Raw genomic sequence first — 27,392 nt, 5'->3', positions numbered from 1 at the left:
ATCATATCATGTCATATCAGTACCAGAGACCTGGAGCTCATCATATTCATCTGTCTGTGAGAGCAGACATGTGGATGATGTGAGAGCACAGTGAGGAGGTGACGTGTCAGCTGACTTACCTCTCTGCTGACATCCAGGTCATATTGATCTGGTTCCACCTGCAACCGTCGGAGACGAGCAATTTCCTCCCGAGGTGACTCCTGACCCTGACCTCGAACCGCTGCCTCCAGGTCCTTGATGTCAATCTCATGAGCTGTAAGCCGCCTGCGAACCTGTCCACACACACACACACACACACACACACACACATACAGACACAGATACAGTGAAACCATCTGCTCCAGTTTGACACGGTTTTGTATATTTATTAGAATTTGCTCTCAGATCTAAAAGAAGTGGATTTTACACTGAATACTCTGATTAAACACACATCACTGTGTGCGTTGTCTGTGTGTGTTGTGTGTGTTTTCTAATCTGAAAAACAACTCTGAGAAGCAGTGTTGAGGAGACTTCAGTCAGTCAGATGACAGGTCCTCATCTGTTTACAGCACATTATCTGTGCTCACTTCTCTAAATGGCTCTCTCCTCTCCTCCACCTGCTCCACCCTGACACACAGGGAGTTGTTTTTGCAGTGAAAGTGATGCAGTCCCTCATGGACCTCCCACTTGACAGTTGTATGTGTTAGAACTACATTGAGGGTGAGTGCGTGTCATTCAGGATGTATGTCATTGAGAGTGAGTGTGTATCATTGAGGGTGAGTGCATGTCATTGAGAATGTGTGTCATTGAGGGTTGAGCTGCTTCATGTTTAAATGTTGTGTACGCATTGAAATTATGATGTTTGATGAACAGGGTTGAAGTTCTGAACTCTCATCACAAGCTTTTATTCTAAGACAACATCATATGGTCAATCATACCACTTTGTAGTTGGCTGGAGAGTGGCCACCTGAGAGGTTTAGACTCCGCCTTTTGTCCCTCACAGAGCTGCTCTGGTTGCGGCGGATTCGCTCGTTCTGCTCCTCTACGCTCATCTTGGACTTCATATCTGCAGGAAACACAGCGCTCTTTGGACGCTCCTGAGACAGAGGGGGGCACAGATACACTTCAGTTCAGGAGTTTTGAGTCCTGGTCCTGTGACACAGCTGATCATACAGACAGAAACCTGAGCTGGACTCTGAGGTTTAGGGCCTGTTGTTGTCCAGTGATGTAAACAAACCACTAAGATGTGTGGAGTTCCTGAGCTTCATTCTCCATCAGGACAAATTACATGAAACTAGAAAATTCCAGGAGAAATGTCATAGTGATTTATCCTGACACTGACCTCAGTCACTGCAGGTTTCTCTCAAAAAGCCTTTTGAAGCTGTCACAACTGGTCAAAATAACCTCACACTGATGGTTTCAAACCCAAATTTGTCCCCACAACCATAGCAAGACATGTATACACACATGTACATGCCCTTGGTCTGCAATAAAGCTATGCCACTATATCCCCATATATACAATAGATCCTAAGATCAAACTTTTATGACTTTTTTTATACCTCTTACCTTTTTGAGACTCTTATTTTGTTTATTCTGTGTTTCCTTGTTTGGCAGTATAAATTGCATAAGGTTTTGTACAACAGAGCCAATAATTTCTTCTTACCATGTTACACTTTATTTTGAAGGTTAATCCGAATCTTGGAGATGGTGTTTGTGTGATTCTGTTAATATGTATATTTATATTTGTGTGTGTGTGTGTGTGTGTGTGTGTGTGTGTGTGTGTGTGGCTGTGTTTGTAAACATCACAGAGATCAAAGACTCTCCTAACGAGCCATGTCAAACAGCTGTGTCTAGCTAGAGGCCAGACACGGAGCTGAGTGACATTTTGGCTCGGCGAGCCTCTCAAACAACTGCCTTTTTTTTGAAAAGAGCTGTAACTCCTATCAAAACCATGAGCAGACCATGATCAGCACAAGATCTTTGTGCACAAATTATGTGGCTTCGGTGTTTCTGGAGCCAAAAATGGACACAGGAGCGAGTTACAAGAAGAGTCACTTCTCCTTTTCTCTGGAATTTTGAGGTTCACTATTCAAATTCTGTAAGTCAGTTCTGAAATATGTGGCCATAAGGATGAGTTACACAGATTTTTTTCAGAAGAGTTCTAGAGCTCCTCCCACTCTAGCGATGATTGATTGATATATATTAGGGTTGTCACGATACTAGAACTTCAAACTCAATACCAATACCCAGGAAAAGATTGAACAGATTAGATTGAAAAGATTAGAACAATACAAACAATAACATCAATGACAACACTATTTTTAGGTTGTCTGAGGTAGTGCAAAAAAAAAATAGCGTTGGAAGGGTAGGCTGCCGCTGTTTTTTGTCTAGTTGCTGGTTGACTTTTCTCAGCTTTAGACTTTAAGAGAAATATATTACTTTTCATACACAAATAATTGTGTTATCCTGTTAAATTAACATTGTCTGTTAATGTTATAGACGGGCAGGACTGAAAACATTTTGCTGCCTAGCTCCCATATTAACGTTAGTCGTTCTATTATTAGCCATAGCCTAGCTGCTAGCTTAATGGTAACTTAACAGACAGCTAATGTGGCTATCAGCCAATTGCTAATAGTTAAACAGTTAACATTAACATGTGCTGCCGGCCAGGTAAAATAATAATGCAAAATAATTACAAATGGCACTTTTTCCAATTTCAACTAAATCAGATTGCAAAGGCCCTTCAGGTATCGATACTGTTGCAAATGAGTATCTAATCCGATAATAATTTTCAGTATCGATTAGTATCTGAGTATCTATTTTTTTGACAAGCCTAATATATTTATATATATATTGTCTGGGTTTTCTCAAAGCTGCAGGACTAGTTATGCCCCGAAATTCCGATACAGAAGATGAAAAAGGCGAATAAGTATGCAGAATAATAATATATTCCTTCAATGCTATTGCATTGCATGCACATAATAAGTATGCTGGATAATAATATATGCCTTCAGTGCTATTGCATTGCAGGTACATAATTAAACATCATAAATGTGGTCATGCTTACACAACTCTCTGAGCTTCTCTGTCACTTCTTATTAACAGCTGTATCCCAGTTTAGAGGCTGCAACTGAAGACTGACTGCATCACAGCAGCCAAACTAGACTCTCCCATTTTTAAGGCTCCTTCACATGCGTTCCTTCTGTTCCTGGACAACGAAAGCTCCAACAGGTGAATCCCACTTCACCCAACCTATAGATTCATTGCGTACCAGTAATGAAAATAATATGTCAGCAAACAACACTGACAGAGAGCCCAAGGATTACACTGTTAAATCTAAGTATTGGGTTTCAGCTCAGTTCAACAACTAACTGTATAACTGTTAAAACCAAGGCCCTTAAAATCTCAGGTTTTGTCAAGGTTGCAAGGCCACAGGAGTCGCGCTTTGTGTCACAACTGTATCGGCGGGCACAGCTGGTGACTCAAAGTGAAAATCCTCTGTAGACCAGATTCATTTTGGTTCAGCCATCGCGGTCAATGACAACTTCAAAGGGCCACACCTTTGTAGAACATATCCTCTGAAGGCTGTGGCCCCTGAATTGGGACAAGGAGAATGCTTGATGCCATACTTACTGTTTGTGTATTTATGTATTATATATTATTTTGGCTCCTGGTCTTTTCCAAAAGATGATGAATGATGATAGCACTGAGCTGTAGTCCTCAGATCACCAGAGAAAAGTCCTATTCAAATGTTAATTCAACACTTCACTGTGACAGTGTAAGTACATGTGAACCACTTAGGCTCCCTCACACACTGTAACATTTACTCACATCCACACACACACACACACACACACACACACACACACACACACACGTTGTCATGTTTTGTTTTGTATCACAGTGGGTGGTTGTTGGTCTCTGAGAACCTAATGAGAAACCACTGTAAAGTATCTTGGTCATTGTGGTGCTAATTATCTGATCACAGTAAGACTAGGACACAGTGGTCGAGGCTCTCCGACTCAGATGGTTTTGTTTTAGGGTTGAGGTTACTGATCAGTGTAGGCTGTTGTTCAGACATTTGGAAAAAACAAACATTAGGTCTAGGTTGACTCACCCTGGAGAGTCCATTCGGCACTCTGCCATTGTGTCGGGACACTCGAATGGAGCTGCTGTGTGGTTCGTCTGTGGGGGACTTGGTTCTGGGAGGAACGATGCCAACTGTTACAGAGGGGACAGGAGACATGGTCAGAACCATGGGAAAGAAGAGGAGGCTGGATTCTCAGAGCTGTCTCCACATCTGTGGATGTAATCGGTGTCACACCACAGAGACATGACCTGAACTGGATTAAGGGTTTTTCTTTCGTCTGTCATCTACAGATATGATCAGTGTGAGCAGTGTGATCTGTCCTCCATGGGGATCAGCAGTTCATCAGCTGAGAAAGATCTTGATCTGAGATTGTTGTACCTTTATTCATGCTGGACTGCCGGTCCTGGACCTGGTCCTGCATCTCACTGATGTTCTGTTCTCCAGACTTGAGCTGTAACACAGAAGACTGACATTATTCTCATGTCATCAACATTAAACCTGGAGGTTGAGGAAAGTGTTAGGTCACAGATGAGACAGATGCATCAGGTGATGCATCATATGTTCAGTGATGTCGTGTTAAAGCACCTGGTCTACCTGTCACAGCAGCATCAATGACAGTGACACTTCAAACCAATATCATCTGGTCTCAGTGATGACCCTGCTGCTGACCTGAGGGACCACAGAGACCCTGGAGAACTGCCCCACACAGGTTTGAGGTCACATGACACATCAGTGTTCTTTCACTGTCCAGGTCTCTACTGATGTCTCTACTGAGCCTCAGCTGTTTCCTGAGACTGAGCGAAGGATGTCCACTGTGCTGCTGTCTGGTGTGACCATGAACTATGTCACTACATTAATTTGTTTCCACAAACAGATCCACAGGATCTGACAGGTGAGCTGTGGCTGCAGAGAACCGCACACCACCTAACAGGACTCTGTTCTACATGCTGCTCCTGCTCTACCAAAGCACCTGCAATGCATTCTGGGTTTAGGTACAAACACCATGTGTTACATCACATAGCTGAACTTTGGAGGCAGAGGCTTTAAAGAGAGCAAAGAGGGAGCAGCCACATCTGGAACAAGGTCGGTGGGAGGTCAGCAACAGCTGATGAAGACAGAGGGATGATCAGAGGTAACGGGTGGAGAGGTTTGGAGAGAGGATGGAGCAGTGGACGGTCTCTGGTGAGCTACAATGTTCAGAATGATGTTCTGACAGGATGACACGGGACAACAGTCAGGACTGAGTGGAGGGGGGGACACCCAAATACCTTTCTGACGTGAGGGTCTTCACCATCGAGGTAACCATCGTCGAGGCCCAAGCCGCGTAGCCAGACGGTGCTGTCAAAGGGCAGGGGGGGGATGCAGGGAGGGGTGGCAGGGGAGGGCTCCAAAGGGTAATAAGCCTTGGGGAGGGGAGGCCTTGGGGGAACACTTTCCTAGATCACCATAAGGCCAGGAGGTAGGGAGGGAGGGAGGAAGGAAGGGAGGAAGGAGAGAAGGACAGGAGGAAGAGAGAGTGCTGCACATCAGGAGGAGTGATAAAAGCCAGTCAAAGTGCAGAGCAGAGAGGATCATAGGAATGATTCTGTAGAATGAGGTCTTGATCCCATGTTAAGGAGTTAGAATTGAAAACCCATGGGTGGCCAGTCAATGGCCTGGTCTGACGGACTCTGTGAACACCCACCTCACTTCAGCTTCTATCAGAACTGAAGTCATTTACAAGTTCAGCTCACACATGTGGATTATGTGATCGGGTCGGGGACCAGGATGAAGCCTCCTGTACTCTAACTTACGTCACTGTGGCCATAAATTCTGCTTCTATCCCAGAATCATACTAAAACAGCAGAGAGATTATTATGTGACAAACTGCAGCAGAGTCTCTGTGTGTGATGGGATCTCTGACTCCTGAGAGGTTAGACCAATATCTAACAGGACCGCTTCACACACAGTGACAGAATATGACCAGTAATAATGTGAAGTGTTTAGAATCTGTTTGTTCTTGTATTTACAGTGTTACAGATCAGAATGATGATGATGATGATGATGATGATGATGATGATGATGATGATGATGAAAATGGTGATGATGGTGTTGAGATTAACTGTGGACCTCACTGTCTTTAAAGATTGCTCTGCATGAGCATTCTACCTGACTGGTTCCTGCGTGAATCAGACTGTGTCAGGGTACAGATCGCTGGATCAGTACTGGGTCCCCCCTGACTGTTGGGGTAAGTCAGAGGCCTCATACCTGGACCACCATGACTTGATGACCAAGGAGCCAGCTTCTGATGGTGGTGGGTGTCAGGACTAACACCTCTACAACAAGGGGCCGAGGTTGCATAAAGATCTGGACTATTACGTAATGATACATCAGTCAGACAGGAGTCCTGGAGAAGCAGGATCTGGGATTCAGTCACCGACCAGTGCCTGTTCGAAGACTGGTTTCTGAAGCCACCATGGTCTCCTGCTGAGTACTGAGACTGGTGGGAGTCTGGATAGACATCTTTTCTCAGGCCAACCCTGACCTCTTGGATGCAGCTGCTTGAGGCGGACCAGCTGACCTCCTGGAGGTCAGGGTGGGCCTGGACTGGGTCTGGATGCTGACTGGTGTATTTGGAGTCCTGGTATTGTACCTGGAGAAAACAGATCTGTTCACCTGCTCTGGCTTTGGCTTGATTTACAGGCTGGTTAGAGTCTGAGCTAATTTTGTGGTTCATGTTTTGGTCTGCCTCCTCTATCACAGGGTCTAGTCTACCCAGGGACTCCCTGTGGTTTTGGAAAGAGAGGTAGGGCTGAGGACAGGTGTGTTCATAGGTGTCACTGCCATAGTAACTGACATGTTCTGCATGCAGGCCTGTGTCAGACTCAGTGTAACTCTTGGGTCTACACCTGGGCTTAGGGTCAGCTTTGAAATGAGGCACTGTACAAGACCTGGGACGAGGTTTAGGGCTCGATCTTCTACGCACATCAGGGTTGGTTCTAGAGTCTAAACACAAGCCTGAACCAGATTTTGGGTTGGGGTCGGGCCCCTGCTGGGTGTGTCCGGTGCTTACCTCCGGGCCCAGCTGTTTGGTGGGGGAGGCCTGGGAGCCGGGCACTGGGGAGAAGGGGCTGAGCGGGCTGGTGAGGCTTACTGAGCTCAGGGGACTGGCTGGACTATTGGTGCTAAAGGAGCCTGATGCACCGCTGGCCACTGTGCAGGAGAGAGAGAGGGGGGTGGGGGGGGGGGGGGTGGGGGGTGTCATTAGAATATACAGGACACAGACACTGGTGTTTAAATTAGATTGTTTCTCAGTGTTCACCTCTGTGCTTGGCTGTGTCAGTGCCTCTGGACGAGTTGTTCTTGTGCAGTCCCTCTAACACATCCTGTACTCTCCAGAACTCCTTCTGGATGTGTCTACGAACCAGTTCACTCTGCAAAGTCCCAGGACAGACAGGAGGACATATTAGACCTTCAACAGATGAGCCACACCTTACTTGTAGATCTTGACTGATTAATGTCTGTTGTTTCCTGCTGTCTTTCATTTCCCACACTATCCACAGCTGAGCTATAATAACACTAGACCACAGGTGACCTTTACCTGTCCTCCTGCATTAAGCTGCTCCCACAGATCTCCATGGATGGCGTTGGCCTCATCCTCCAACGCTTCAAACTCCATACGAGTGGTGGTTAAAGCCTTAGAGACAAATTACACAGACCAACCTGCTCATCTTTCTCCACTGTCACAACATTTTTTCACCAGATTTATTTCTGAGACCTGGAGATGTAACATCACTGTGGACATATTGTTGCAGTGGAACATGAAGTTTACATAACACTGGTTTATAGTCAGCAGCAGGTTAAGAATAATGGATCTGATGGTTCTCATGGTTTACTTGTTTAAAACATCTTTAAATATTCAAGATAAAGGGAGTAATGGCAGAGACCAAACAAATGATATCCTTCTAAGTATAAAGACAGAGGCTTGTTTGCTGGGACCACAGACAGATGGTCTTACACTGGAGGCCTGGGACAGCTCCCCTCTGATATTGATCAACTGGTTCTGCAGAGTCTCCTTCTTGAACTGCAGCTTCTCCATGGCCAAAGGCTGGTTATGGTACAGCTCCATCTCCTGGTGAGTGGCCACCAGCGCCTCCTCTAGGCTGTCCTGGGCACAGAAGGCATCATCACAGAGAGGTTGCATTTCATCATATCAGGTGTTTCTAGTTTTATGACCAATGAGATCAGCTGTGTCTGTTTCCTTCAGTGTGACAGCTAACATCCTCTCTTCAACACATAATAAAACACTGTGAGGAGGGTGATGTACCTTGTCCATCCTCAGTCTGTGGACCACAGCCTCGTGGTCTTTCAGAATCTGGTTCTGCTCACATAACCGGCCCAGGAGTTTCTGTGTCAGACAGGGCAGAGGGTGGTTAGACCAGGATCCAAGACTGTGTCTGCTAGACTACATGCTGACTGTAGCTGGCCAAAAGTATATGGACACCAAAACATTACACCCATGTGTGACATGGCAACGTGTCCTTCTTAATCAGTTGGTTTCAGTACTGATCCTGCTCTGACTCACAGATGCTGGACTGTGTTGACAAGTCAGGACCTTGCAGACTAGTAAGGACTCTGCAGACCAGTCAGGACTCTGTAGACCAGCCAGCCTCTCTTCCACAGTAAACTGGTGAACCATGTGTAAAATGTATAGACGGGATGTCCACATACTCTTGGCCATGTATTTGGAAATGTGAATGATCAGAGTGTGTTTGTGTGTTATTGTGTTTATAATGTGCAGTGTTGAGTCTCTTACACTGGTTTCAATCTCATTGAGTTTCAGTGTGGGGTGCAGCTCACTGCTGTAGACATCATGGAAAGGAGGCCCCTGTGAAAACAATCATCATCATCATCATCATCATCATCATCATCATCCTCATCATCATTGGGTTCATGTTCTTGTTTCTGCAGTATATGAGAGGTTATTAAGTTTCTGTATATACACAGTGACTGTCAGCAGACAAATGTTACATACTGTAGAAATGCAGTAACTGTCGGCAAATAGATGTTACATACTGTAAACACAGTAACTGGAGGCATTTTTTATTATGGTCACTTTCTGACCAGATCAGGGTCTGACTGCCTGGATGTGACCCCAGCAAACAATGGCTGACAGAGGTTAGAGTTTAGAATGTGTCAGTGCTGCGAAGAGTCTGTGTGCAGCCTGAGAGGACAAACTCAGAGCAATGCATTATCCATCAGACTCAATGCTGTACCTGAAGCTCTATATTATGAATTTACATTGACAGAAGAAATAGATTAAAGTATCTATCACAGACTTCATCTGCCCACTTCTGTCAGGCTCCACAGGTTTCACATGGATATATAGTCTGATGGTGTGGATGTGGACTAGTACAAACATGTCAGGGTCTTTGAGACCTGTAACTGTTCTGAGATACTATACAATACAATATAAATGTAGACACATAATTGAAGCACAGGTAAGCACAGGTCTAAGTTTCTGTGATGGTTGACGTGTTCACAGACAGTCCACACAGTCATAAGACTTTGCCTGGACACTTATGTCCCACAGACCCTCACAGACATGAGCAGACACCCCTCTAACCCTGACCCACAGCTGGATGGATGATATGATGGAGAACAACAGTGTGGACCACGTGCCGACAAGTTAAGAAAAGAGAAGAAGGCTTGGACAGGTATGGAGCATTTGGTCTGTTAGAGGTCTATATAAGGCTCTGTCCAGGCCTGGAATATGGACTTAACTGGGCTGGACTGGACTGCACTGGACTGGACTGGACTGGACAAGTGTCAAAGTCAAAGAGGTGATTGAGCAGAGAGTCCAGCTATAAAAGGTGACTGGTAAACAGAGTGACTCAGATATGTAATAAGAAACAGTGTTGTCTGACTGTGTCCCTACCTGCTGGTCTAGGTAGTCCAGGTTGCGCTGGAGTTGAAGGTCTAATATGTCCTCCTGAGCCAAGCAGCAATAACACACATGAAAGCACACGGACACACACAGTACAGACAGAGGGCTCAGAGAGACGGCAGCAAAGCACCACAGCCAATCACACTGGAGGTCCGAAGTTGCTACATGCTGACATCTGTTAACATCTACTAACACCTGCTAACACCTACTAACATCTGCTAACACCTGCTAACATTTGCTAACATCTACTAACACCTGCTAACATCTGCGAACACCTGCCAACACCTGCTCTGTCTGACTAAAAGCTGCTCTTTTCACTCTTACTAGGTCTTCACCAGTCTTACTGGGTCTTCCTCAACAGATGGAGTTTGATCAGTCATCACAGGTTGGTGTGGTTGTTATAATTATGACTTATGAGTGCAGCTGGTCAGATGATAACACGGTGGAAGATGGAGGATGTCCTCGTTGTCCACCTTTCATCTGGTGTTCCCACAGCTGATCTACAGGTCCCCAACATGTGATGTCATAGTGATCTCATACATTACACCTTGCTCTCAGGGGTTTGCACCAGCAGTGATGTGAAGGTGTGGAAAAGTTTATTGGTAACTGTTGACTCCAGGTGCATCATCCACCACCTGATGCCTGATTCCTGAGCAAACTCCACCCACTGATGAATACCACAGTATGTGAATGAAACTGTCTGAGCTCAAATTATTTTAACAAACTATTTTTTATTTTTAGAAACTTCTATTTCTGAATTAACAAGCAGGTCAATATCTGCTTCATGCTCACAAAAATGTGCTGGAAGCTTTTCCTTCATCTTTAACATGTTTCTAAAACAACACAGCCATGTTTGTTCTTCTGCTCTGCTTTTCTCTGAACCAATGTAATACTTCACTGCACATCACTGTAATCAGCTGTCAATCAGTCAGTGTGTATCATGTCACCTTTATGCTGGTGTGATTGTGTTATTCACATGTGAGGGAACATTAGAGGTAAATAGAACACTGCTCCACAGTCTCACCTGTGGTCAGGCACTGCACATGGCATCTTTCATAACATGTATGTTTGCTCTTATATCAAGTGGGTCCTAGACTCTCCTAGACTGAACTTCATGTGCTTGGAGACCCGACTATACTCCATGGAGGTCTCTATCACGAAGTTTCTCTTATGTGTAAACACACACATACAAATACACACACGCATATACAGACAGGAGTGGCCTCAGTGGTGTGTTAGGACAGAGCAGAAGATGTTAACAGGGTTAGGACAGATCAACAGTGGACAGATGTGCTGGAGAAACTGCATAGCTGTCTGCAGCTGCACAGCAAAGCTACACATACCACTACACTGACTGTGTGTGACTATTTGTGTATGATGTGTATTAGAGCACATTAGTGGCACGTACCATTTTACTGTGGATGGAGGGGGAAACAGGGTAGTTATGATGGTACAATCCTTGGCTTAAGGACCGCCTGTCACCAGGGTAGTCGTACTGAAGGAAGGAAGGAAAGGAATCAAGGAAAGAAGGAAGAATGAGATCAGAATGAGTGTGATCAGAATGAGTGAGATCAGAATGAATGAAAGTGAAAGAATGTAAATGTGACAAACAGCTCTCAGTCCTTTCATCCATGATGACTGAACATCTGTTGTACAACTAAAGGTAATTTACAAACCTTTACTTACTGTGTTCTGGGCTTTCAAACTAAATGACATGAGATTTTAATATTCAGTTTAGATTGAGTCTTAATTCAAATCCTCAATGACACATTTCATCCTTAGTTTCATTCAGTGTGACAACAGCTTGTCGAATTAAGATTAAAAATAAGGAACTGCCATAGACTTTAGACATTCTACAAACACACGGATACACATAAACTCACACACACACAAACACTGACCTTGGGCGAGCTGAGTGACCTCCTCAGGCTGTAGACTGATGGGTCAGCGTATATCATGTTGTCCCTCATCCTCCCAGGAAACCGGTCAAAGCGGGCCGACAAGGACCGAGCCGGGGAGGCAAAGTTGGGGGGCACTGGAGAGTAGGGCCCCCCTGATGACGAGGATGGTGACCTGGGCACGGACCTGGAGCGCGGCTGGATGGACAGGCGCCTCATGGATGTCTCCATTCCACTATAGTACTGTGGCCCCCATGGGTCCCTGGGCATCGGGGGTCCGTACAGCTGATGGGGCCCATCCCTCAGCGAGAGACGCTTCTCCTCCGCGGTCCAGCGTCGGTCATACCCCCCAACGGCAGAGACGGAGCAGATGCTGTCAGGACGGACTCCTGGCGGGTACAGAGGGTACTCCTCCACATACTGGGGGCCACCAGGGTAGGCATAGTAGTCAACTGGGATCCCACGGTTCACTGCGTAGTAACGAGAGGGGCTGAAGGACGGGACAGGAAGAGATGATTATTTATCAGAGGTGATATAATAAGATAAAAGAGGCTGAGAGTGTCTGGCCCAGCAGCACAGTTTTATTTATTTTATTTAGACTCAGTGAAACTAAATCTCTATCTTTGAAACCTAATGACCTTATTATAATCTAAATAAAAATCATCTCTGTTTATTTTGCACACGGAGATTAATGAATGAAATAAACCATGTTGTGAAATAAATACTGTAAATGAGACATGTTGAAAGTGCAGGAGAGAAGTTTAATATAATGTCAGACCAGTGGTTTCCCTCTAGTGCTCAGTTATTGAATTTAGTTTCATCGAGATGCTCAGACCTCAGCAGCTCTTATGTTTGGTCCTTCTCTGTTTTAAAGCTATTACAGTTTTTCTCAATCGCTTTGGTACATTTCTCGAATCATCCTCGACATTTGCAAAACAGTAAGTGAATTTCTCAAAACAATTCGTACAAATAGCAAAACACCATGGATTACCTGCAAAAGCCAGTCTCTTGCTCAAAATCTTTAGTTCATCTCTCAAAAGTAAATATCTGTGTCAATGAACATGTCACTGCCATCAGAAGGACAGGTCCTTGTGTTATTGTGTACGGATAAGACAGTCAAATTGCTTAGTCGTGTTGTCAATATAACTGTACTCTGCAGGGATGTTCTGATGTAAACTATGGCTTAAGTCTTGATGACAATTATTGTAAATTGTTAGTTACACCTTAGTGTATGTGGGAGATTGATTGCAAGAGACTGGACAAGATTCACATTTACGCTTTTACTGTTTGTACTGTATTTGTTGACAGACCATGTCATTGTGATACAGAAAAGAAAAAGACAGCACTGCATAGCACAAAGAAAAAAACAAAAATAAAGTAGTGCTGTAGGAATTACAGTGCAGTCTTCCTACACCTCCTGACGTTCCTGTCTGTTGGGCCACAAATTCTCATCCACATCACAACGAATATCTTCTCTTGCGATGCAGCGTGGAAAGAATCTTTTAGAGTGTCTTATCCAGCCTCTGCAGGCATCTGCTGTGATGTCATCACACGCTGTAACCATGGCAGCCAGAAGGGTCATCTGTGTATGTGGCTGGCGATCATTAACTTTCCATCTCCATGCTGAGAAAAATTCCTCAACGGGGTTAAGGAATGGGGAGTAGGGTGAGAGGAACTCCATCAGCATCCTGTTGTGGGTCGCAAACCATTGCCTGATGATGTTGGAGCGATGGAAATTGACATTGTCCCAAACTATCACGTACTTTGGCAAGTCATCTCCAATCTGACCCCTGTCTTGTTCAGGGATGAGATCCCTGTAGAGAGTGTCTAAAAAGGTGACAAGACGCTCTGTATTGTATGGCCCAATAATGGGAATATGCGTTAGCACACCATTCTCAGAGATAGCAGCACCCATGGTTATGTTCCCGCCCCGTTGGCCCGGCACATCAACTGTAGCTCTGTGGCCGATGATATTTCGACCACGTCTTCTGCGTTTCGTTAGGTTGAAGCCAGCCTCATCCATGTAGATGAAGTTGTGCGGTGGTTCACTTGCTTCCAGTTCCATTATACGCTATATCCAGAAGACACAGAATGAGTTTTATGAATTACATGCATTTTCATTTTGGACAAGATACATTTACGTCAAATGTATACAGCACATATTGCATCTTCTTTTCTACAGCCATAGCAAATGTGTAAAGGTCACACTTACTGTAATGTATATCAATGTTGTACTGTTTACTGTGAGGTACAGTTACTGCATGCTCATACGTGTTTTACCTGTACATGCTGGTAGCACAGCTCCTTCACTCTTTCACCATTTCTTTCAAATGGAACAGTGTACAGCTGCTTCATATTCATTTGGTGTCTTTTCAGCCTGTCAGTGGTTGAGATGCTGACTGTTTGGATGTTTTCAAAGATGTTGTTGTCCTCTATAATGGCACTCTTTATCTCCCTTCGTCTTATGGCATTGTTTTCTACAACCATGGTGCAAATAGCCTCCTCCTGTTCAGGTGTGAAAAGGGGCCCTCTGCCAACCCTGTGAAGTTGCCTTGCAGTCCTATGTGGAAAAAATATAGTAATGCAAAACACAAAATTGAGTAAGATAAAATGTCACTGTATAAAATATACTCACTGTATATTGTAAAATGCAAGTGGAATACTGTAATATTGTATGAAGCATTAGAGAAAGTCTACAGTATTACAGTACAGTTCCTATTGTTAGATTACATACCTGCTCTGTCGACAAGAAGTCTGAATGATTGAGGACACAGTTGTTCTCCCAACATCTGGCTGCACCCTTCGACCAGCCTCGGCCATTGTAAGCCCATGATTGAGAACGTGGTCTACAAGTGTGGCTCTTATCTCATCAGGGACACGCATATGTCCTCGGCCTCTTCTGCCTCTTCCTCTGTTTTGCCTCCCAACTCCTCCACCACGCAGCCTCACTCCTCTTCCTCTTCTTCTTCTCTCTGGCTGTTGACCCCGTCCAATTCCTTGTCCTTCCATTGTCAGACATTGTATAATTGTGTTGTGCTCCGGCTATATATATATATATATATATATATATATATACTTGCCAGTTGATGGTTCATGAGATGCACCTTTGAGCTATTTCAGAAAACTGGTTGATCATTTGTTGATCTAATGCTTCACACATTTCCCTTCGTTAGAGAAAGTCAAGATTCACCTGGGAGCAATTTAAATTTAAATCAGGACAGATTTAGAAAAATAAGTCAAATGGAAATGTATATAGATATGCTTGACATATTATGACAAATTGTTCAACCATTTTGCATGTAAAGACTTTGTGTGGGGGGTGAGACTATTCAACAGAGACCCATTATAATACATTTTGATCAACATGACATAAGCAATTGATAATGTAGGAAACAGCAGAGAATTGTACATAATCATTTACATGAATGTACCAAAGCATTTGCAACTTGTTCAAAGAAATGAGAAACTGCTTTTTTGATTTGCACAAGTGGAACAATGATGTGAAGATTGAACAAGTAGTTTTGAGAATTTCAATTCTGATCTGAGAAATGTACCAAAGTGACAGAGAAAACTACTACTAACTACACACTATGGAGTTAACAACTTACTCTAATTTACCCTCGGCCTACATCAATTTCTTCTTCTTGCCTGTCTTAAAGGTTAGATATCACACTGGATTGTTGGTTGGTTGTCTGTTGAGACCGAATGTATGGACTTGGAAGCTACAAATGAATTGCCTATGGGGGAAGATAAAGTTGTCTGAACTGAACTGAACTGAACGCATTGTTTCCCAACATGCTGGTTAATATAGACGGACGGACGGATGGAAGGACTGACTGACTGACTGACAGACAGACAGACAGACAGACAGACAGACAGACAGACAGACAGACAGACAGACAGACAGACAGACAGACAGACAGACAGATAGATAGATAGATAGATAGATAGATAGATAGATAGAAGACCCTTACAGAAGTTCAGGTGTTCTCCACTACTCTACCTGTTGATGTCCTCCTGGGAGGCCATGCCCCGCCGCTGGTTGACCCACTGTTGCAGCTGGGCCATGGAGCTCTTCCTTTGGGCCACTCTCTCTGGAGCTGTCCTGGGCACAAAGCCCCTCCTCAGCACCACGTTCTCCTGCTGCTCCCTGGGGTCCTGCACCTGACCACTATCCCCCTCTGGGTGTCCCTGAGTGGCGCGGTGTCCACTGTGACTCCTGGATGGAGGCTGTTTGCTATTGCTGTTGTGGAGCAGGACATTGGTGGGGCCGTAGTTGGCCCAACCATTAGGATGGTGATTTAGATACAGGGCTGGGTCAGGACCAGGTCCTCCCCCCTCATCTTCACCCTCTCCTAGTCTTCTGTCGTTCTTTTTTCCCTCCACATCAGAGCGGGGCATAGAACAGGGAGGAGTCTCCAGGCTGTTGACCCCGTTGACCTTAGAGTGTGTGGGCGGTTCACTTTGAGTTTTATTGTGTGTCTGTGTGTGTGGATGCTGCTGTTGGTCAGGTGCGTTGGTCACCATAGTGTGGTTGAGATCGGCTGTGGTGTCTGAGCTCGTTCTGTGGAGGGAAACACACAGGCAGTAAAACATTAGAGAGACAGGAGGAAACAGACATTCCAACGCAGGAAGTAAATGTGTTATAAGCGTTTCTTCTTGTTGTTTTCATGTCAAGAGACCTGATGATCAAGTGCTGCCCTTCATCACTGCTCCAGTTTTTCTTCACACTGACTCATTATAAAAACATGGAATCTCAGGGATGGACAAGATGCTCATTCACAGAACAGGTCTGTTTCGTTTCATCATCCTCACAAGCACAGATTGGCCACCACTGTCTGACACAAGCTCATGCTGTGCTCATCTGCATCCTATCCACTTTGGACCTGTGACATTCTGTTCTGTATCTGTTGTTGGTGACTGATGATTTTACCTTTGTTCAAATATCTTCATTTTAAAACTAGTGGTCTTTTCTTATCCTCAATGCTACAGAGCTGAATGTCCAATACATTTACATTTGCTGTTCACTTTCATTTCTATTTACTATTATAAAACATACATGAGATCCAGGAGATGTAGACCACGGTCTGTCTGTCTGTCTTCTTCAGGTTGTCCTCTACAGGAGTGCTTTTTTAGATGTAAATGTATGACGAATGGAAGACAACTATAAATCCCATAAAACAACTTGTCTCATGGTGCTGTGTGTTGCTGCCAGTTGCAGTGTCATTTTTAATAAAACTCCCAGATGGTTAAGTTAAACTTTATAAATCAAATCCTCTTCAGAGCAACATAGAGAGGTGGAGAGACCTAACAAGCACATACAATATTTTACATGACTGGACATGTTGGACTGGTCCAGTCAAATGTGATGGCCTATGTGTTTGTACTCCATGTACTGTGTTTACTGTGATTACTGTGTCTAGTGTGTGTATTGTGTTTTCTGTGTGTACTGTGTGTACTGTGATGTACTGTGTGTACTGTATGTACTGTTTTGTAGTGTGTGTACTGTGTGTACTGTATGTACTGTTCTGTAGTGTGTGTACTGTGTGTACTGTGTGCACTGTGTGTACAGTGTTGTACTGTGTGTACTGTGTGTACTGTGTGCACTGTGTGTACTGTGTGCATTGTGTGTACTGTGTGTATGGTGTTGTACTGTGTGTAATGTGTGTCTGATGAACATGGTCATCACCTCTGTGTTGACTGGACGTTGACTTCTGCAGCCTCGCTCATGGCTGTGATCCACTCCCCCTGCTCCTCATGGCTGTCTGTGCTGAAGTAGTAGGTCCTGGTCCCAGCGTGCTCTGCCTGCATGCAAAACACAACAGCACCCTTCAGCTCCCCCTCCTCATGCTCCTCCTCTTCCTCCTCTAGCCACACCTGCAGATGGAGGCAAAACCCAGGGAGACAGCCCATCAGTAACACAGTGTTAGGCCGGTTACACTCAACATCCTCATCATCTTCATCAGCACTAACTTCATCTCCTCATGCAGTGAAGAAGCATCAGAGTAAAGACATCCAGGTTAAAGGTGGATCCTGTTTGTTACAACTTAAGTGTCATTTCTATGGTAACACAGTCCTCACTGAGGAACTGAAGAGAACTGAGAACCTGATGAGACCACATGCACTGGTCTCTGAAGGGTTAGGAAACAGGAGCAGAGAGGAGAGGTATGAGTTAAACCAGGTTTTACAGTGGGGTCACCTGATTCACTGCAGAGGAAAACTGAGAGCTACTGTAAAGTCAGTGAAGTCAGTCAGACTAGAAACAGGAAATGGGTCTCTAAGGTCTGAGTATGGACGATGTCAGATACTGTACAGACTGTGAACAGTTGTGAGTTATGATACTGGGCTTTATAAATAATGGATTTGATGAGTTTTTTAAATAATTTTATCATTATCTTTTGTATCAATTCTGTCCGTTTGTTTCTAACCCGTCTGACTGCTCGTGCTCCTAACCTTGACTTCTTTGATTAACTTGGAGGAAACACACCATTGTTACTGATACAATCAGTGGTCATTACCATATTTCATGATCCACTCACTATACTTCCAAACACAACCCCTAAAGCTAACTTCCTAATGTCCTGAAACCAGTTCACAGTTTTAAATCATGATGGGGTTTTTAAAAGTGACACTGGTTCTGGTGGTTACTGGATGTTCTGTTAACAGCAGAGCATGCAGTCAGTGTCTGAGCAACCCAAACAGAACAAGACTGTCTCCACCTGACATGCAGACATGCAGTGCAGCAGATTTAATCATGCAATAGTTAATAAAATAAAAATCATCAGTGCACCTACTGTTCTCTCTACCACAGCAGGAGGCAGACCTCAGGAGGAGGGAGAGAAGACAGTGAGGGAGGGACAGGTTAAAGCCTGTGGTGTCTAAGGTCCCTGCTGGTGAGTGTGATGCTGTGGCCTAAACATGTTTTCTTTAAGGAGAGAACATCTGGATCCTCACGTTACAAACAACATACAGACTGTATGTCTTTACTCTGAAAAGGTTCCCGATGTTTCCGTTAACTGTGAGGAAACAAAGGCTTTAATACAAGTCAGTGTGTGATGTCAGAGCCTCCACATCAACAGCTAACTAACACCTCTCTGTGGATACATAGCTCACTAATGAAGACAAGACAGTTTCAGATATGGATCACAAGAGGGCAGCACACACTGATATACCACTCAATCACCTTCAGGAAGCATCAGCTATGATCAGAAGCCTCAGATTTTAAGATGTGTGTCAGCCTTCAGGCTGCTGTCACACACATTCATGTCTGATACATAAACCTTCAACTGCAAATCTCAGATCAGTGTGGAGGAGAAAACACATGATGACCTTCTCTGCTGGTCATCATCCATCACCATGGTGTTCACATCTACCACAATTAAACACTTGATTTATTTACATGTGTTCACTCCTTCAGTGTGTCCATGTTGAGATCAGTACAGTCAATACAGTTATAAGATCAGAGGCTGTAGTGATCTCAGCCCATTTCCTGTTAGATCACAGCTGCACAGCTACTCCACAGAAACACTCTGCTCAATCTGATCTCATTTCAGACTCGTGTGTGTGTGTGTGTGTGTGTGTGTGTGTGTTTAGGCCAAACGTCAGCAGGAGGAAATGATGTCACTAACAGGAGTCACTTCCTTCCACGGTGGAGCCCTGTGCAGCTCCGCCTTCTGCTGTGACACGAGGTGATGCAATTGGCTGAAATGGCTGTATCATAAGTAGCAGCAGTAACCTAGCAACAGAGGTGGAGCTGTGGGAAGAATATGTGTGTGTGTGTGTGTGTGTGTGTGTGTGTGTGTGTGTGTGTGTGTGTGTGTGTGTGTGTGTGTGTGTGTGTGTGTATGTGTGTGTGTATGTGTGTGTGTGTGTGTGTGTGTGTGTGTGGCTTCGTTGTCCTTCCTTTGTTCATTCTGTCAGAGAGGGAGTGGTGAAGGTGACTGATAGTCATCATCTCATACTGAATCAGAAACATAAAATGATTCTGAACATTATCATTATTTTCTGAACAAAAGAAAAAAAGGGAGAAAGCCAACAAAGTAGAAGCAGAAAGGAGGGAAGGAAGGAAGGTAGGAAGGAATGAAAAAATGAATGAAAGGAGGGATTTAATGGAGGACAGATGGAGGAAAAATGTTAAACAGAAAGATGAACAGATGAAATGCAGTGAGAAAAGAAAGAATGAAAAGACAGGTGAGAGCAATGGAGGAAGAAGAGGGAGAATAGGAAGGAGAGAAAGAAGAAGGAAACCCCAGATTTAAAAAGTAAAATGAAGATGACGAGAGAGTGATGGCCAAAGAGAAGAAAGAAGGGAAACCAGAGAAAATGATCGACAGACAGAGAGCACATACTCAAAGTTTACTCTTCTCTTCACCAATATGCAGCTAAACAGTGACCAGACAAATCTCCCAACAAGAACAACACACTGACTACAAACTGTTGGACCACTGTCATCTTTGAGCTATAGCTTTATTTTATTCAATTTCATTTTTGAATTTCTTGTAGCTGTAGATGTTCCAGAATGTAACAGTCAAAGTGACTATTTGCTGCTCTGGATTGTGAACATCACATGTCTGTGCAGCAGCCTCTTATACATTCAGGTTTCCCCCCACAGATGCCCTCTAGTGGATGTGGTGATTATGACGGGAGAGGGGGAGTCAGGGTGTGTTGACAAAACACAGGAGAACAGTGTTTGTCTCCTGTTTATACTCATCAGTGTCTCTTTTAACCATGAGAGTTTCACAAACTTTACTATGTGTTTATTTCTGAAACCATGGTGACTGAGGTCCTCTAACCTTAATGAAGTACTCATTTTAACCTAAACCTAAGTAGTTTTTGTGTCTAAACCATACACTGCTCTATAGGCTTAACTGTGTTTATTATAATTGATGATGATAATGATGATGATGATGATGAGAATGATGATGATGATGATGATGATGATGATGATGGTAAAGGTCTGGTGAATTGCTCCTGTGGGTTGTGTGTTTGAGGGTAGAGAAAAACTTCTTCTTTGGTCGTCGTTCAGGTTTTATACAGATATTTAAAATGGAATAAAAAATACACAGAGGTGTGTGTGCATGTATATGTGTGTGTGTGTGTGTGTGTGTGTGTGTGTGTGTGTGTGTGTATCAGTAGAGCTGCCTAACAGAACCTCCAGTAAGTTCTTTTTACCTGGTTGAGACTCTTACATGTGTGTGTGTGTGTGTGTGTGCGTGTGTGTGTGTGTGTGTGTGTGTGTGTGTGTGTGTGTGTGTGTGTGTGTGTGTGTGTCACAAGGAAAAACATAATTTTCACAAAAGACCGGAATTAAACATGAACAACACAAATATACCAACACAAGCACAACAGCTCCAACTCAGTGAGTCCTCAAACATACAAACCAACAGCAGATCTTTGGTTGAGTTAGTGAAAGATTATGTTTTTGTCTTTGTTTGTTTTGCTGAGTGGACCAGGATATTTATGTGACAGTAAGTGCTGTTTATACATCAGTATAAAACAGCTGACTCACACAGTTCTGAACAGTAAGACTGTTTTATCTAGTAAAACACAATGTTAGTCACAGGGAACATTTAACAGGATTCATGTTGAATCTAACTTTGTTAGGGTCTGGGCTTTTATTTTGAAGGTGTTATGGCTGAGACATGTGTCTCTTCAAACAGCCCCAGTTAGAGATGGACAGTCTAACCTCTGCGTGGAATGTGCTCCATATATACAGGCTGTTCCAGTGAATACAGGTCAGTCACTTCACTGACAGTGGAGAGGAGTCACAGTCTTGTGGCTTTCAGCCTGTTTGTGATACTCATGATTTTTTAAATAACTGATTGTGACTTAATTCTGTCAGTGTTGTGTGTATTAACTGACCATGCTCATGTTTTTAGTGAACAGTGAACTGAATGTATCAGTATTGTTGTGGTTCCTCATATACTGACTCCACTGTTCATGAGCTTAAATATAAAACACAACCAGCAGCACAGACAAAGTCTGCTGCCTGTTTAGATGTTCCTTAACCTACAGCTCATCACAAATCATATAATGTGGTGTTTTCTGCAATACAGATGTTTCAGTCACATGTTTCCCTGTTATGGTTTTTACTTCATCTTTATGTCCTGCTAAAGATAACAGTTATTAAGTGATCGGGGTTAGAAGTAGGTGAAGGGGTAAAGATTGTTGGACACAACATTTGAACTCCACTGTCTTGTTTTTAACTGTCTATATATTTATATTTATATTTATATTTATATGTATGTACAAAGCAGCATTGTAAAACCAGAGACAAATTCCTTATATGTGTCCACATACTTGATTCTGAGATTCCGATTCTAAATTGTATGGTTAATGTGTTGGTATGGCAACCATGCATCCATGTGGCTTAGCTGTTGTGTGGGGCTTTGAGGTTATTTGCATTTATCAGAAGAACCACTGTCAGAGTAAACTGTTTACACAGCACATGTTCTTGTTCTGAATATACAGTGTGTGTGTGTGTGTGTGTGTGTGTGTGTGTGTGTGTGTGTCTGTGTGTGTGTGTGTGTGTGCGTGTGTGTGTGTGTGTGTGTGTGTGTGTTCATCCAGCTCGCCAAATCCAACCTCCAGGAAATGCTTCCAATACAACCATTCGGAGAGCAGCAGCACTGAGAGCTGCTGAAAAGCTTCCCCAGTCTCACTCACACAGACACACACACAAACACAGAGTGAGAGAGAGAGCGAGAGAGTAGGTAAACACAACACAACAATTTCACTGACTCCTTCATGTATGTTGTATGTACACTGTCATTCAAACTTTGCTTTGTTCAGTCTGTGTTGTTAATCAACCCATTAACTCATCATTAAATTAACAGGTATCTAAACACTGAGCTGTTGACTTTCACAGGTGGAGGTAATGAGTTACATTAACTCATTACTGTAATAACTGTGCAGGTCTAACTATGCAATGAAATTAAGGATGATGTCATTATTCAGCCATTGTTAAGACTAGCATGACCTCAGAACAGAAAAACAAATCTAATGCACCACTCAGTGACAATAGCAAGTATGTCAAATCAAACACACCTGCCATAATACTGAGGGTGGGTCCTCCAGCTGTAGTGAAACAGTGAAGCAGCTGATAATGTGACCTTGATGTAAAGCAGTTCAGCTGACACACTGTCAGAAAAAGAACTGACAGAGATGTGAGAACATGTGACTCACACCTTGGTGATAACCCTGACCAGGGACGGAGACAACCCTGACCTGTAGACCAGATCTCAGATTCACAGACAACCCTGACCTGTAGACCAGATCTCAGAGTTACAAGAGGTTCTGCATCAACTAAACATTATCTAACAAATCCTCAAGGTCAATAAAATGTTATCAACAGTGTTTCTGCCTCTACAACCCTCCACAGGCTTTAACTCGGGTTTTAACTCAGGCTTTAATTCAGGCTTTAACTTGGGTTTTAACTATGGCTTTAATTCAGGCTTTAGCTCAGGTTTTAACTCAAGCTTTAATACAGGACTCAGGTTGATTTAAATGTGAGCTGGAAAGACTTCACTCCTCATCTGTCATGCTGAAGACAAAGAACAAAGGTGTCCTGCTCTGTTGGTCTGTCCAACATCTTGTCCATGAGTAAGACAGTTCCACAGATTCTGGCTCTGACAGATGACCTGAGATGAGCTGCAGTACCACCTGAGGAGAGACTACTGGCAGGGCCCTGACTACCACAGCCTTCTGGGACACCAAACAAACTTTGAGCCTGGTTCAGTTTAGTGCTAAACCCTCTTTACACCCTGAGTATTATCCAGGTCTGTGTTTGACTGAGGATCAGGGAGTACATGCCTCAGTCAGTGACACGAAAACCAGGAAGCAGCAACAAAAGCCCTGAGGAGTGAACTCAACCTCCTGATAGCTGCACTGCACTGCACTGCACACACATACATACACACCCAGAGGTGTAACCCTATGATTGTGCTGTTGAGTCAAACACACAAACACACACACACACACACACACACACACACACACACACACACACACACACACACACACACACACACACAACACTTGAAGCCCAGGTTTAATAATTGACCCTAATGGTAATGAAATGAAGGTATTTCAGACCTGGGTTTTAGAGAGCTGGTGTGATACATGAGGCAGATTCCTCTGCTTTCTGAATATATCCTGTCTATGAACACACTACAGTCCGGAAGTGAGAATACAGGTAGAACAGGTTCCAACAGCTCTGTGAGCTGCTGACTGAACCACTCAGTTACCTGGATCAGATTATCAAAGGTTAGTCTGGATTCTTGTCAGAGCCTCTGATCCTGCTGACACATACTGATCTGCATGAACTATAACTGATTTCAGACCCAGCTGCTCCCCTCTGTGATTTTTGTCCCATGTTTTGTTTTCAGACAGCAGATCCATGTATGACAACTCCCTGCCTCTGTCAAAGACTCCAGGCTGTAGTGTAGTTTCACTCCACTGATAGGCCAGAGAATTACACTCAATTACATCCAATAATAATTTACCAGACAAAAGTTAAGTCTCAGGCCGACATGATTAAACTCTGTCCTACATTCAATTTATGAGACAACACAGACAGAAAACTGAAGGACCTGTCACACGTCAGAGTCTGAGTTTGACCTGTTACCCTCTGATTACAGAGCCAATCACCAACCATCAGAAGCTCTGCTCGGACTGTTGGTTAGAGGTTTATCCGATGGGGGTCAATGAGAGACATGATCAGTGAGGAGGAGGAGGCGGCTCAGTGTCACTCTGCTCTATCACAACAGTCCTGTCACAGACCTGGTCCTGGAACAGACTGACCAGCTTCATCCTGATGATGAACTGAGAGGTTCATCTTTACACAGACCTGTACCAATGAATTCATAGGAACATATGTTCCACTGCAGGATTCAGGACTCTGGTGAGTGTTGGAGGTCTGAGCTGAAGAGTTGGTTCTTCTGAGGTTCACCTTGGTTTTCTCAACACATTTGACTAAACTGAGGGTTTGTTTACTGTCTGACTTTCAGCAGAGTTAAGAACAACACAGAGAGAAGAACCCTCTTATAATGAACTGGATTCATCATTTAATAGAAAGTCACTGAGACAAGTCGCTTATCAACCCTGTGTTATCTGAATAGAAGAAAAGCTCAGTCTTCAGTAGTTTTTCTCTATTCAGAACATGACAGCTGAAAACACAACTGCTGTGTTAAAGTTAAAATTGTTGTTACAGTTCACTTTGGACAGAAACATGTCTCCATAGAAATGACTCACACTGTTGTTCAGTCAGAGACCAGCTGTCTCTCTGGGTCACTCTGAACCGACACTGGTTGGACAGGAATCACCAGACGGCTCTGAGGGAGGCATGCTGGGACAGGCCCCACCTCCACAACGCCCTGAGGCACCTCATCCAATGAGAGAGAAGATGAGGAGCCCACCTCAGAAAAACACACAGTGGCCAGTGTTCACTGACAATTATCTGCCATTATGTAAGTGATAGGTGCAGTGTGTCACCTGTCTGTACAGGTTGAGGCACAACCACATACCATAGTCAGACCACAAGACTCTACACCACACTGAACACAACAAGCTGCTTCACTGAGATTTGAGGATGTCTCTGGATCCTGGTGTGATCCTTTAAGGACTCTCTGATCAGACTCTGTAAACCCCTGTATGAACTCTGAATCCCCACATTATTTCTGGAAATATTTTCATCTTTGCAAAGTTTGTTACAATCTAATACAGATAACGACCGTTATGTATTTGTATGTGTAATGTTGTATAAACAACATTATAGCATCATAGAAAATAACAGACAGTAGAACTGACAGAGGGTGGGGGTGGGGAAACACAGGACTGAGAACCTTAGAATGAGGACTGAGGGAGTGAGGACTACTCCAGCTTTAACAGGGACCATCACAGTCAGGATCAGTGGTGGTTTCCTCCCATGTTATTTTTATCTTCATGTCCCCTTGGTCCCTGTTACAGCAGTCTGAGGTTCTGCTCTGGTCCCAGGTTGACGCCAGTGTGGGTTCTGAAATATTTCTGGACTGGAGCTGCCAGGGAACAGTGGTTTAGGGTCTCAGAAGTTTTTATGGTCTGTAACTCTGATTCAAATTTCTCATGACCCCAGAACAATGATAGTTGGGGTTATTTGACATGAGGTTGTGTGAGGTAGTCATGCAGAGCCAGTGTGTTACCTGGTGTGGATTCTTTCGGTGGCTGTTTTTAAAACTGTCTAAAACACGTATTTACTGGTCCCATGCACAGCAGCACATAGCTCTACTGGTGTGCCAATGCTCCCAGCCGCCTCTCCTAAGTGGGAGTGCTAATTTAAATCTACTGCAGGTAACACACCGACTCTGCATGACTACCTCGTACAGCCCCAAGTCAAATAACCCCAACTATCCCTTTAAAGAAATCAGGACTGGGGTATTTAATGACTTTGAATGAATGAATTATGTTGTAGAATAAAACATGAAAATGTCTTGAGCTTGTGTTAACCTTGTGTTAACCACAGACAGTTACTGCTACCTCTGTACCTCTGCCCTTCTTCAGCATTAGAGAAGAATAATGAATATCGTCACCTTCCTAAAATAATGGCCTAAGTCATTTTTTGACAAAAATGTTTTTTTTGCCTAAATCACCCCCTCATGATGCTGGCCACCTCTGGTAAAATCGCCTGAATCCTCAGTTGAGGGGAACATGCAATTCTACCCCTGTTGTATAATGGCCTATGTCAAAAGTGTGACTCTTTTGTTGAGTTTTTTGTGTTTCCTGAAAAACCTGAAAAAATGACTTAGGCCATTATTTTAAGAGGGTGTCGATATGACACAATGACTCATCAAATAATTGAAGTATCACTAAACAAATTTGCCCCCATAAAACCAAACAGGTCATCACAGCCTGATGTACCATCACAGACAGAGTCAACACATCAACAACCAGCTGTTAGACTGCACCTGAGACAGGCCAAGATCAGCACCAACTAGAACCTGTACCTAGACCACCATGAGGGTCAGATTCACAAGCACAAACTGTCACAGACAGTGTGATGGAGTTTCTTTGCTGCACTCAGGTGTTGCTTGCAAGTCTGATCAACACCTCACAACACATTCACTCAACAGTGAAACTGGAAAAACAAGATGGATCAATTTGTCATACACAATAAAACAAAACACACAAACAACAACAACAAACATCTCCAAATCTCACTCTTAGACATTTATAGAAATAATCTGATTATTTGAATAGATTTTCAGCTGTTAAACAGTGTGTGAAGCGTCAGCTCCGTGCTCCATCATAAAAACACCTGCTTATTGATCTGATGTAGCCAGACTGTGACTGTCACTGCCAGCCTCATCACTGCTGACTCTAACTTCAGACTCACTCTGATTCAAAGACTTAATATTCTATATTTACCTCCGATAATCTATTTTTATTTCCTGTATTATATTCAAAACTTTTCTCCTTGTAACCCATTATCAGTCTTTTATTGTGCTGTTTGAACCTGTGTATGA

At 43.7% G+C, this 27,392-nt stretch overlaps 2 protein-coding genes across 11 annotated transcripts in view; both read right to left on the bottom strand.

The window, feature by feature from the left end:
• plekha6 (pleckstrin homology domain containing, family A member 6) overlaps positions 1–27,392 on the bottom strand; it is a 114,655-nt gene that overhangs the window by 5,078 nt on the left and 82,185 nt on the right. For 3 of the 10 annotated variants that reach the window (XM_056363282.1, XM_056363246.1, XM_056363307.1), the window contains 16 exons: positions 17,585–17,772; positions 15,899–16,459; positions 11,899–12,385; positions 11,406–11,492; positions 9,989–10,042; positions 8,867–8,938; positions 8,378–8,458; positions 8,069–8,218; positions 7,652–7,747; positions 7,373–7,484; positions 7,124–7,263; positions 5,340–5,507; positions 4,450–4,522; positions 4,099–4,202; positions 918–1,076; positions 120–272 (listed from right to left, as the gene is read on the bottom strand). In XM_056363282.1, the coding sequence (XP_056219257.1) occupies positions 120–272; positions 918–1,076; positions 4,099–4,202; positions 4,450–4,522; positions 5,340–5,507; positions 7,124–7,263; positions 7,373–7,484; positions 7,652–7,747; positions 8,069–8,218; positions 8,378–8,458; positions 8,867–8,938; positions 9,989–10,042; positions 11,406–11,492; positions 11,899–12,385; positions 15,899–16,459; positions 17,585–17,772 (2,685 nt within the window). Of the gene's footprint in view, positions 1–119; positions 273–917; positions 1,077–4,098; positions 4,203–4,449; positions 4,523–5,339; positions 5,508–7,123; positions 7,264–7,372; positions 7,485–7,651; positions 7,748–8,068; positions 8,219–8,377; positions 8,459–8,866; positions 8,939–9,988; positions 10,043–11,405; positions 11,493–11,898; positions 12,386–15,898; positions 16,460–17,584; positions 17,773–18,689; positions 19,661–27,392 lie in introns of those variants that run through there. The other 7 variants (XM_056363315.1, XM_056363264.1, XM_056363298.1 and 4 more) reach the window with 7 other exon arrangements.
• Positions 12,636–15,870, bottom strand: LOC130160675 (uncharacterized). Its single transcript, XM_056363333.1, has 3 exons — positions 14,630–15,870; positions 14,176–14,455; positions 12,636–13,966 (listed from the first exon to the last, which is right to left on the bottom strand). Exons 1-3 carry the CDS (start codon positions 14,902–14,904, stop codon positions 13,304–13,306), a joined length of 1,218 nt encoding a protein of 405 aa, XP_056219308.1. The 5' UTR covers positions 14,905–15,870; the 3' UTR covers positions 12,636–13,303.

Source organism: Seriola aureovittata, chromosome 2 (assembly GCF_021018895.1).
Source record: "Seriola aureovittata isolate HTS-2021-v1 ecotype China chromosome 2, ASM2101889v1, whole genome shotgun sequence".
In the NCBI taxonomy this organism is placed as follows: Eukaryota; Metazoa; Chordata; class Actinopteri; order Carangiformes; family Carangidae; genus Seriola; species Seriola aureovittata.
This window is presented reverse-complemented; position numbering and strand designations above follow the sequence as displayed.